Raw genomic sequence first — 12,128 nt, forward strand, 5'->3', positions numbered from 1 at the left:
TTTCCCTAACCCCATAATTTAATCAGTCAGCAAATTCTCTACATTCCCACAGTCTTCACCTTCATCCTCGACAACTGCAATTAATTTATAATTGGTCTTCTCTTCCTCTAATACTGCCCTGTTCCAACCCATTATTTAAACCAAAGAAGTGTCATATAGGCTTCATCTAAAAACAAGCAACAACAACAATAAAAAATTGCACACATATCTTTAACTTTACTTAATAAGTGAATTTATTGTAGGGGTATCAATATAGTAATCCCAACACTATTTTATGTATAGTACAGAATTGAGTAAATCAGTGAAGAATACTATGTTGGACTGGAATTAGTGGTATCAGTATAAACTCATTACATATGCATAAAAATACACATATATGTATATGTATATATTTATACACATATTTATATATATACATACGTGCATATGTACATATGAATATATACAGGTGTATGTATATATTACATATATGTGAGTATAAATATATATTTGAGTATGTGTATATATATATATATAAAATGTAATTTGCTATTTTCCAAATTCTGCCCACTGAAATGTCCTAGGAGCAATAACACCACACTAGCAATGAAAATACCTAGCACTAAGATGTTGGATTTTAAATATAATTTCCCACAAAATTATACCATTTTTTCTTGGAAAAAATAACTGATTCCAAAGCTGAATAAGGGAGACTACAAGATAAGTCTGGAATATACTGCTATGCCATAAAGTTAAAAAGAGCTCAAAAAATGAGGAGAACATATCAAGAAGAAACAGAAGCCAGCTTGAATAGGCTCCCACTAAGCCAATATGGGAAAGTATGAGCAAAAAGTCTAATTAAAATGAATAATAATATTAATGAATTACAATTCATTGAATAAAGTAAGAATCCATCTGTTCATGCTGATAGTTACCTAATTAATTAAAGAGGAGGGGAGGTTTTGTCTTACAATAGAATGCCATTTAATAAATGTAGAAGAATAGTAGATTTAGAAAATCACCATTTTGCAACCATAACAGTTAATTTTCATGCAAGAATAATCAATAGTTGCTAAAACTATCAGGTGCAACCTGAAAGAGGAACATCATAATCTCAAAGCAATTCCCCGTAAGTTACTTATGAACTATAAACTGAAAAAATGGTGATTTTAGAGTAGACTAACCTAGTGAACATCGAAGTTAACATTACCAATAATGGGGCAAAGAGACATCATGTCCCTTCTTGAGTAATGCACTGAGAAAGACACTATTAACTCCTATGGTATTACTTCCAAAAACGAATAAGGAAAATCAAATCAATGTCATAAAAGACAGAAAGGCTGAGTAACTATACCAGATTATAGGCTAAAGAGATGTAAAAATAAATACAATGAATAATCCTGGATTGAATCCTATACCAAGGAAAGATGCTATGAAGAACATTTTTGGGATGACTGGCAAAAATTGAATATTGACTATAGATTACAAAATAGTATTATGTCAGGTTACATTTTCTGAATTTATAATTGCATTGTAATTTTATAAATAATTTATTTTCTTCTAAGGAAATACACACCGAAGTATTTAGAGACAAAGGGATATGATATCTGCAACTAATTCTCAGGTGGTTCAGGAAAAAAACTGAACACAAATACATTTGCATACTTGCCCTTTCAATACAGCCCATGATGTATTATAATGCATTTACCTCATTGTGATCATATTGCTGATTATACTAAACCCATGGCCAACTAAGATCCCACCTAGCCACCACATCGCTCCTCTTTGGAATGTCAGGCTGATGTGTGCTCAGGGTTTTGAGAACAAAGGCATGTTTCCCAGCTGTTCCTGGGCTAGACCTGCCATCCAGGCAGGGATTGGTATTTTGTTACCACAAAAGGGCTTGGTCAAAAGTTGTGGTATAATACCCCATATGCATTTACCTAAGTGAAATCCAGAACCTTCCAAACCAGACCAGAGAGATTGACCATTGAAATGAAGGATTAGAACTATTTTCCGGTGCTCAGAGGGAAGAAACTCAGCTTTACACTGACCTCATTGGCCAACAGACTACTGAAGGCACCTTAAGAATCTTTTTAGATGACAACAGCCAAGAAGAAGATCCTAAAATGGTAACTGACCTCCAAGTCCAGGTCGCAGCCGGTTGTCATAGCCATCCAGAAGACGATCCAAGATTCTGGTGAAGATAGTGATGTTGTCTGTGCTGTCGTCAGGAATATCTGGGGCATGCTTAGGAGAGAGTCTGAGGCAGTGGAAGAAAAGGAGATGGAAAATAATAGTTCTTAATAGGAAACAATTACATGTTTAAACACTTTAATTCAAGAAGATTTCAATCAATAGACTGGGCCAATTAAATAGCTCTGTTTTTTAACCAAACCAGCAAGCACTTCCTATTTGTCTTGACTACCTGTGTAGGAGGCAGACAGTGGTCACTCTACTTGAGCTCTTATCCACCATTGGCACGGGCTTTACCGAATACATGGTCCAGTCCCAACCCAGCAGTGGAGAAACACAAGCAGAAATCCTGGACAGAATGTCACTGAGAACAGTACCTGGCAAAAAGTTCATTCATCAAATTTTTTCTGCATGAATGAGAAAGCCTCAAAATAATAAAAGGAAAACTTTGTTACTGAGAACTTACTCCTCTTCCAGCCTAGAGAAACATAGGTTCACAGAACAACAGAGCCAGACAGACCCTTGAATTGCGTCTAGTCTAACTTCCTCTCCCACCTTGTGGAGATAGGGCAACAAAACAATAACAGTCCATTAAGTGTTAAAGCTACCAGGACTCTTAGGAGATTCCCTAATCTCTCTCACTTTATACTTGGAGAAATAAGCTCAGAGAGGACACCAAATTTGCCCACAGTCACATTGCTAATGAGAGGCAGAGCTAGGACAATAATCCAAGGTTTCTTATTTTCTAGTGACCCTCAGCTACCTCTTGCTTCTCCAGTTTGGACGCCTTCTGAAAGCCGTTCTAAGCACTTGGCACTTTACTAACCACCTAATCAGGCCCAGGCTGTGACTGAAACTTTCACTTTGTGAGGAGGAGCTCGGTGTGGTTTGACAGGACTAGGAATAAAGAGAGGCCCTGGGTAGTTTAGGGGAAAGAGGGATATAGTAAAAGAAATGGCTGTTACCAAGGGTCAAGAAGCATGGTGTAGAATTAAGTAATAAACTAGGAGTCTGAAATCCTGGGTCCTGGTGCCAGCTGTATTCATGATTTGGAATAGACCATTAAGTAAGTTAAAGTACTGCATCTCCTTAGGTCTCAGTTTTCCCCAGTTTTACCTTGGACCCAGAAGGTCGCCATTAACAGATACATAATAACTATTCCTAACATCCAGTTAATCAGGGCTATAAAAGACATAGGATAACAGTTGAGAAGGAGTCTTAAGAGACAGTCAATATATCTTCCCACCAATATTTATCCCTAGAAGTGGGAAAGGTTCCTCTTCCAAAAAAGACCCTGGGAAATATCTACAGAATAGTAGAAACATCTGAATTGAATGATTCTCACTCTAAACTGCCACACTCTAGTTGATAACCTTGGAAAATTCATTTGAACTCCAATTTCCTTAATTCATAAACCTAATTCAATTTACTTAATCATTCAATGCGTCTTTATTGAGCATCACTATACACCTATTACTGTTCTCGTGTCGTGATAGTGCAGAAAAATAAAGGTAAAACAAGGTGACTAATCTTTCCTCTGCTTACAGGGTTGCTGTGAGGATCAAACAATAAAATAGATACACACAGAAGGAAAAAGAAAACTAGGCTTAAAGAGTCTGGAGATATGCATTTGAATTTCTTAGTTGTGTGACATTAGGCAAGTCACATAATACCTCTAGTAATAGCTTTCTCATATTTAATATTAAAATAACCTCACAGATATGTTGTATTAATATTAAATAGTATATTAAAATTGCGAGGCTTACTGCTTAATATTTAGACGTATTCAAAGTTTGTTTTCTCTTTTTTAAAAATAGTAGTTTATGCACTCGAATGCATTATTCAAAGGTAAATAGTAGTAACAAAATATTGTTACCCACATCAGCCAAAAGCCATAAAGAAAGCTTTGGCCAAAGAGCGCTGAAATCCAGTAAAGAGTAGAGACGACTGGCTGGTTTAGTGGACAGAGTACCAGAAGTGCTATAGATAATTCACTGGGAAAGGGGAAGAAAGAACTGTAATGCAGAGCTAACAAATTGACAGCAAAATGCTGAAGAGACAACTACAGACACCCTGTCACGTGACGGCCCACACTTGGCTCAATCCATCAATATTCTGAATCCGCCTTACACTGGCTGTGGGGAGAGAGGCTGTGGAAGCTCAACTGATCTTGTGCAAACCTTGCTCGTTATTGCTTAACTCTCACTGTGGGGAATCTTGACCCTGGTTAGCCTAATCCCATTTCTGAGAAATAGGTCTATAAATTGAATGAAAAACCATTTCTTGGATTACTGGAAGGGGATAGAAAGGAGAATCCTCACAGAGTCATAGACGAGTTATAAAGAGTTTCACAGTTTATCTACTCCGGGTGCTTTATAGATCAGAATTCTAAACCTCCTGGACACAATTTTTTAACCACCCTGAGTATTCATGGGAAAGCTAAAATTTCTATCCAGAATTCTTGAATATATGGCCAATACACCATGCCACAATTCTTACTGAAGTATTTTCATGGCAATGCATTTCCATTCCTTGTGGACTCTGTGTCGATATGTTAGCAGCATTATTCGCTAATAACTTTTGAACTTTTAAGTCAAAAATCAATGCTAAGTATTACTCCAAAACAATATTAAACAGATTTTATGATTTTGCACTTGATTACTGATAAATTTTTCTCCTGATGTGCCCTAAATTGTTGTATGGGGAGCAAGAAGGTGATTTAGTCTGGAACCCAAATCAGAACTCTCTCTTACTCAATAACTGAACTGCAACAAGCTGGAGTCTGTAGTTGTGCCAATCCACAATAGTTTGGGGGAACAACAATCATGGTGCATCAGAATTACAGAAGGCCTTAGAGATCATATAATTATTTCCCTTCATTTTACAGATGGAACACCTAAAATACCAAGGAGGGAAAGGAATTGTTCAAAGCCACATGTTTATTAAGTTGATGAAATTGATGCAATAACCATGCCCGTTTTGCCTCGTATCTGTCATTACTAGTTGGATTAAATATGATATTAGTAGTCTATCATTAAAAGATGAAAATACCATTACTAATACACTATCTGTAGGTTAGGTAAGTTTAGTCATTTTTCTAGCCCAAACATGGAATAGTGGTAAGTCCACAGGACTAGGGTCAAATGAAGAGTTTTAGTCCTGGCTCTGCCACTGATTGTGTGACCTATTTCCTTACATGTAAAATGGGGATAATAAATCCCTATCTTAGAAAGCTTTTGGAAGAAATAAGTAAATAAAATAATAAGCATAAAATTTCTTTGTAAATGGTAAAGCTCAATATACATTGATGGTTGTTCATTCCTCTTCCCTCAAACTTCTGAAAATGTAATGAGATACCTTTGAAAGACAAGCACTTGTATGCTATGGGACAAAGTTGAGCTCATTGGCCATCTAGGGATTAAGTTCAGGATGTTGGCAGTAACAGCATTAGTTCAACCACATTGAGGACCCAAGTGTGTTTATGTTAGGGGGAAGCAGGAGAGGCACAGATGTGGAGTTGCTGATGCAGTTCATACAACAACCCAAAGATAGGAGAAATTTACTTCATTAAAAGGATGGCATTTTCCCTGATACTGTATATCTCCTGAGGGAGAACAGATTTTCTAAAATAAAGAAAATTCAAAATTACTGTGCAGAAGGTGACATCAGCAAGATGGAGGCCTAGGAGTCCCAAAGCTCATCTCCCCCGCAAAAAACAAGAGCGATAAATAAACAACTACAAACTCAAGAAAAGAGCTCATGGAAAGCTCTAGACAACAAAGAAGAAAGAGCGAAAACCTGAAGAGCTCAAAAATCGAGGATGGCCGCATGGAAAATCACAGGCAGCATGTTACCTGTGTCATCCCATACCCTAGTCAGGATCTCCTCCACACCTGGAGTAATCTCTTTTGATTCTCTTTTGAATCTCTTTTTCACCACACAGGGAAAAGAAAATCAGGAGAACCCCAGAAGTTGCACCATTGTGGACATTTGCAGCTTTTGCTACAGAGGTCTTCCACAGTCTTCACTGATGCTGATCCCAGCTGACAGAGTAGCATGGAGTGACCACCTCTGCATCTATTCCCCAGGCTGGAGTTGTTGCTGAAGTGAGACTTGTCCTCAGGGGCCCCAGTTGTCGGGCCCCACTCTCAGGGATCTGGCACCACAGCACCTCACTACATATGAGACAGGTGCTACCACTGCTCTTAGCCTACCCCTGATCGCAGACTGGGGCTCTGCCCCACCATTACCAGGGCAACCTCTGCTTCCCTCAGTTGCATTTCTACAAACTAATAACAAATTATCTGAAAGATAAATTAAGAAAGCAATCCCATTTATAATAGCATTAAAAACAATAAAATACTTAAGAATAAATTTAACCAAGGAGGTAAAAGACCAGTACACTGAAAACTATAAGACATTGATGAAAGACATTGAAGAAGATGCAAATAAATGGAAAGATATCCTGTGCTTCTAAACTAGAAGAATTAATATTGTGAAAATGTCCATACTACCCAAAGTCATCCACATATTCAATGCAATCCTGATCAAATTTCCAATGATATTTTTCACAGAAATAGGAAACACTATCCTAAAATTTGTTTGAGACCACAAAAGACCCAAAATAGCCAAAGCAACCCTGAGAAAGAAGAACAAAGCTGGAGGCATTGCAATACCTGATTTCAAGCTATATTACAACACTATAGTAATCAAAACAGTATGGTACTGGCCTCAAAACAGGCACATAGATCAATGGAACAGAACAGAGAGCCCAGAAATAAACCAACATATTTATGGTCAACTGATCTTCGACAGTTGTGCCAAGAATACACAATAGACAGTCTCTTCAATAAATGGTGTTGGGAAAACTGGATATCCACTTGTAAAAAATGATATTGGACTCCTATCTCATACCACTCATAAAAATTAACTTGAAAGGAATCAAAGATTTAAATGTAAAGCCTGAAACTATAAAACTCATAGAAGAAAGCATAGGAAAAAAGATCCTTGACATTGTTCTAGGCAATGATTTCTTGAATAAATCACCAAAAGCATAGGCAACAAAAACTAAAATAAACTACATTAAACTAAAAAGTGTGACTACATTAAACTAAAAAGCTTCTGCACAGCAAAAGAAACAATCAATAAATTGAAAAGATAACCTATGAAATGGGAGAAAATATTTGCAAACCATATATATGATAAGGGACTAATATCCAAATATATATAAAGAACTCATTTAACTCAATAGCAAAAGAGAAGATAATCCAATTTAAAAACGGGCAAAAGTATTGAATAGACATTTTTCCAAAGAAGACACACAAATGGCCAACAGGTATATGTGAAGGTGCTCAACATCACTAATCATCAGGGAAATGCAAATCAAAACCACAATGAGATATCACCTTAAACCTGTTAGGATGGCTTTCTATCAAAAAGACAGATAACAAATGTTGGGAAAGGTGTAGAAAAAAGGGAACCCTTATACACTGTTGATGGGAATGTAAATTGGTACAGCCATCATGGAAAACAGTACAGCGGTTACTTAAAAGAAATGAAAATTGAAGTACCATACCATCCAGCAATCCTACTTCTGGGTGGATATTTGAAGGAATTGAAATCAGTATCTTGAAGGGATAGCTGCACCCTCATTTTCACTGCAATAATATTTACAATAGCCAAGATATGGAAACAAACTAAGTGTCTATCAATGGACGAATGTATAAAAAAGATGTGGTATATACAATGGAGTATTATTCAGCCACAAAAAAGGAGGAAATCCCGCAATTTTGACAACCTTGAAAGCATTATGCTAAGTGAGATAAGTCAGAGAAGGACAATACCGTATGATCTCACTTATGTGTGGAATCTAAAAAACTGAACTTGTAAAAACAGAGAATAGAATGATGGTTACCAGGGGCTGGCAGGTGAGAAATTAGAGAGGTGTTGTTTAAGGGTACAGACTTGCAGCTAGTAGATAAGTTCTGGAGATCTAATATACAACATAGTGATTATAGTCAACAATATTGTATTATAAACTTCAAAGTTGCTAAGAGACTAAATCTTTACTGTTCTTAACACAGAAAAAAATGATAAACATGTGACGTAATAAAGGTGTTAACTAATGCTACTGTAGTAATCATACTGCAATACATAAATGTATCAAACCAACATGTTGTATACCTTAGACTTACAGAATGTTATATGTCAATAGTATCTCAATAAAAAATAAGTATTTTTAAAAGATCCCTCTTCAGATCATGTCTCTGCACTGCTTACAAACCTTCCATAATTCTTCGTGGCTTACCAAATGAAAGCTGACTCCTTAGCCTGACTGAGATTCATAGCCTGCTGTGAATATGCAATCTGTTCCCAATATACTTTTACAGTTGTAAATTTCACTACGTCTCTTTCTGACCGGAAATCGTAGCCAAATCAGATTACTCACCATTTCCCAATAGTCTCCATGTTTTCATTTTCCAAGCCCAGCCATTCCCTGAAGTGGAAAGGTCTAGCTAAAGATTCAGCACTAGGGATGCCAGGTATACACTGGGAAGGGAATGAGAAACACCTGGAATTCAATATCACACATCCTAACATCTTTACAGAAGCCACTCAAAGAAAAAAAGTACTTTTTGCCTAGAATATGTCCAATCTGTCACAAACAGACAACTGTTCTTTTCTTAAATAGCTTCTATAGACTGACAATGAAACTAGAGAAGTATTGGCTTGAGTCACACCCACTCAACATGTACCCCACCTGTTCACACTATTTACTGAGTTAAAAATAAAAACCAAGTCCTTCATGCCTTCTTAGTAACCGAAAGCCACTGCTTCACAGAAACACACAGGAGATTTGACTAGTAAATGTTGTGAATGATTAAATAAGGTACCAGACATTAGAGATACGATTCCATACGTGACCATAAGCAGACATGCCCCAACTTAAAATGAATTGTGTTCCAAAGTTTGCAAAGAATTAAAGGTACATTCTTCCTTTGAAGCAACGCCATAAAACATAGCTATTTTTCCAGGCAAGGCTACACAAGTCTTTATTTCTCATAATTTACCTGAATGATTGTAACCATGTTGCCAATCCACGAGCAGTATTTCAGCAACATTTCTGGTTAAGTGGACTTTCATAGGCCAGCCTAAGAACCATTTCTGACACTGACTATATGGAGGAAGGAATTATGACACAAAAGAAGGGGAAACTACAGTACTAGGAATATTCTCTTCCCCACTATTATTTACTCTCAACCCCATACCCATGGCCATGATTAAAGCAATGAGCTGGCCCGCTCAAATCTCTCAAACAACCCTGGTTGCTGGTATCCTTACAATGGAGAGTCCTGACAATCATCACCTTAACCAAGAGATCACATTTAGCATCAGTAATACTGAGAAAACCTTTCTTTCCTGACATGATGTAATAGGAAATTACGGCATCACCTACCAAGTATTCTTGATCCTGTCTTCAAATGTCCAGCCCTGCCCTGTGTCACAAATGCCACATTTCTACTTCAAAAGGGAAAATGATATTTCTTAGTCCTCCATCTCCTATAAAAAATTGCACTTGCTCTATTTTAGCACAGGCCAGTCATGTGGCTGAGATATTAGGTATTCAGAGATTGAGGGATTGCTATACATAAGTAAATGTCCATGTACATAAAAGAAATGAACACGTGACTAACTCTTACTTAAAAGTGGTAAAATGCATGAAAAGCGATACATCGTAGCAGGTAATAGTGTGGAATCTAGAGTCAGATTGTCTACATTTCAGTCCTGGCTCTGCCATTTTCTAGCTGTGTGAGCTTTGGCAAGTTACTTGACCTCTCTGTGCTTCCATCTTTCATCTGTGAAACAGGAATAATAGCAGCACCTAGCTAGCAGGACTGTTATAAGGACTATATGAATTAACATATGTAAAACACTTAGAATCATGCTTGGTACATAGTGAGAGTTATTTAAATATAAGTTTTAAACTAACATGATGGAATATGAGAACTATAAATAAGAATAAAGTCTTGAATTGGGTTTCAAGAAAAAGCTAATTAGAAAGCAAAGCATAGTGTCCAGGTTGAAGCAATGTCTGGAAAACCATATCATGTGAGGAGAATAGTTGAAAGTAATGAGAGTTATCCTGTAGACAAGAAAGCATAGAGTAGCTCTGAGAGCTGTTATGTGAAAAAGGAAGCAAGTGCTATAGGGGCCTACAACTGGTAGACATTAGAGGAAGGTGGACTTCTAAACATAGGAAGCACCTTCCAACTCTTAGAGCTATGCCCTGTGGGAGTAGGGCGGTTTATCACTGGAGGGATTCAAACCGGTAGATTATCAAGCATAATGCAGGAGGAACTCTTGACCAGGGTAGGGGCTTAGGACTGACAGCCACTCATGTCCTGTATCTGGTTCTGAAAATTCAAGATTTGAGGATTGAATGGTAAAAGTATTGATGTATTGATTCCATAATAGAGATTATATGCACATGGAAGGGACTGGACCTTTCATACTTACACTTCAAATCACAATTGGCTTGAGACACACCTACTCAGCATGTGCCCCACTTGTTCACAGTATTGGCTGAGTTAAAGGAAAATAAAAACCAAGTTGTTCATGCCTTCTTAGTAACTTTGTATTTACACATGTGGTCACAGGTGCCAGTTTATTCTGAGATTAAGAGCCCCAAGAAAATATCTTCCAAGATGAAAACATACATAATGACTGACACCTTTGGTACACAAGTCAGGCCATGTACGTGGCAAGGAAACAAATAAGCAATCCCCCAACCATTTACTCTTAAGTTCACCGTATCTGCTGTCACCGCTGCCACCACCATATAACCTTGACGCAGAAAAAGTGTTGATATGGTGTCACATCCATCCAAAATCAGTTTCTACTCTATTCTTAAACGTGTAAAAATGAGACGTTGTGCCTGATGTCTTTCATTTCCCCTTCCAGATATATTCTCTACTCTTCTCCACCCTGTTCTCTTTCCTATAAGGCTGACCCGTATGAACTAGACAAACAGGGCTCCCACGGCCTCTGGCTTCGACTTGGGTTTGGCCTCCTTGTCTCAAGATCAGAGGGAGGAAGAAGAGCAAAGTTTGAGTTGGTAATCCCCTGGCTCTCTCCTTGTGAAATCTCCTCCACCAAAGGTCTCTGCACCTCTTTTAAAAACATGTTTTATATGACATAACTGCTGCCGGCCTTAGGTTCTTCCCCTATCCCCTGGGGTGCCCCTACACCCAGACCATACCTTTACAATTAGTCCCTTTGCAATTCTACCCTCTTCAAACAATGTTAATTGAAATGCCTCATCTGTTTTCTTTGGGGTCCTGACTGATACACATCTCAAGTTTCAATAAATTGCAGTCAGACTTGGACAAAAGATCCATTTGGCGCTTATTTGATACTTAGGTTGGCCCATTAGGAAATTGCTTATATTTGACCATTTTGACCCAGAAAAATGACAGTTTCATAATGGTTCAACCTAACACTGTTCACACATATAGTTCTCATTTGTCGATGGTCAAAATACTGGACCAGGAAGTAAGAGTCTAAGAAATGTCTTTATTATGTGAAGCTGAAATTGTTCCCTGTAGCTTTTCCTTAAGAATATGGGACTGGGAATCAGAGACTAGTGTTCCAGACCCAGCTCTCCTATTAAATTGCTATAATGTCTTAGAAAAGTCCGTTTCCTTTTCTGGACCTCAATTTCTTCAGGCAGAAAATGAGGACTCAGACTAGATGCTCTCTGTGGGTTTTCCCAAGTCTGCTACTCTGAAATTCCAGAATATCGCATCCCTAACTATACTGTTAGTTCCTCGAGACAAGGACTGTGTCCCCAAAGTATTGTAAAAGATTCCTTACATCAGAATCAACTGGGGCATTTGAGAAAATACAGATTTTTAAGCGCTATCCCCAGAGCTACTAAATTACAATCTCCAGAT

At 37.6% G+C, this 12,128-nt stretch overlaps 1 protein-coding gene across 2 annotated transcripts in view; it reads right to left on the reverse strand.

Moving 5' to 3' along the window:
- The window catches only part of GABRA3 (gamma-aminobutyric acid type A receptor subunit alpha3), a 208,790-nt gene that overhangs the window by 115,120 nt on the left and 81,542 nt on the right, over nucleotides 1-12,128 (reverse strand). For both annotated transcript variants that reach the window (XM_070502259.1, XM_070502258.1), the window contains exon 3: nucleotides 2,121-2,242. In XM_070502259.1, coding sequence (XP_070358360.1) covers nucleotides 2,121-2,242 — 122 coding nt within the window. The remainder of the gene's footprint in view (nucleotides 1-2,120; nucleotides 2,243-12,128) is intronic.

Source organism: Equus asinus, chromosome X (genome assembly GCF_041296235.1).
Source record: "Equus asinus isolate D_3611 breed Donkey chromosome X, EquAss-T2T_v2, whole genome shotgun sequence".
NCBI lineage: Eukaryota > Metazoa > Chordata > Mammalia > Perissodactyla > Equidae > Equus > Equus asinus.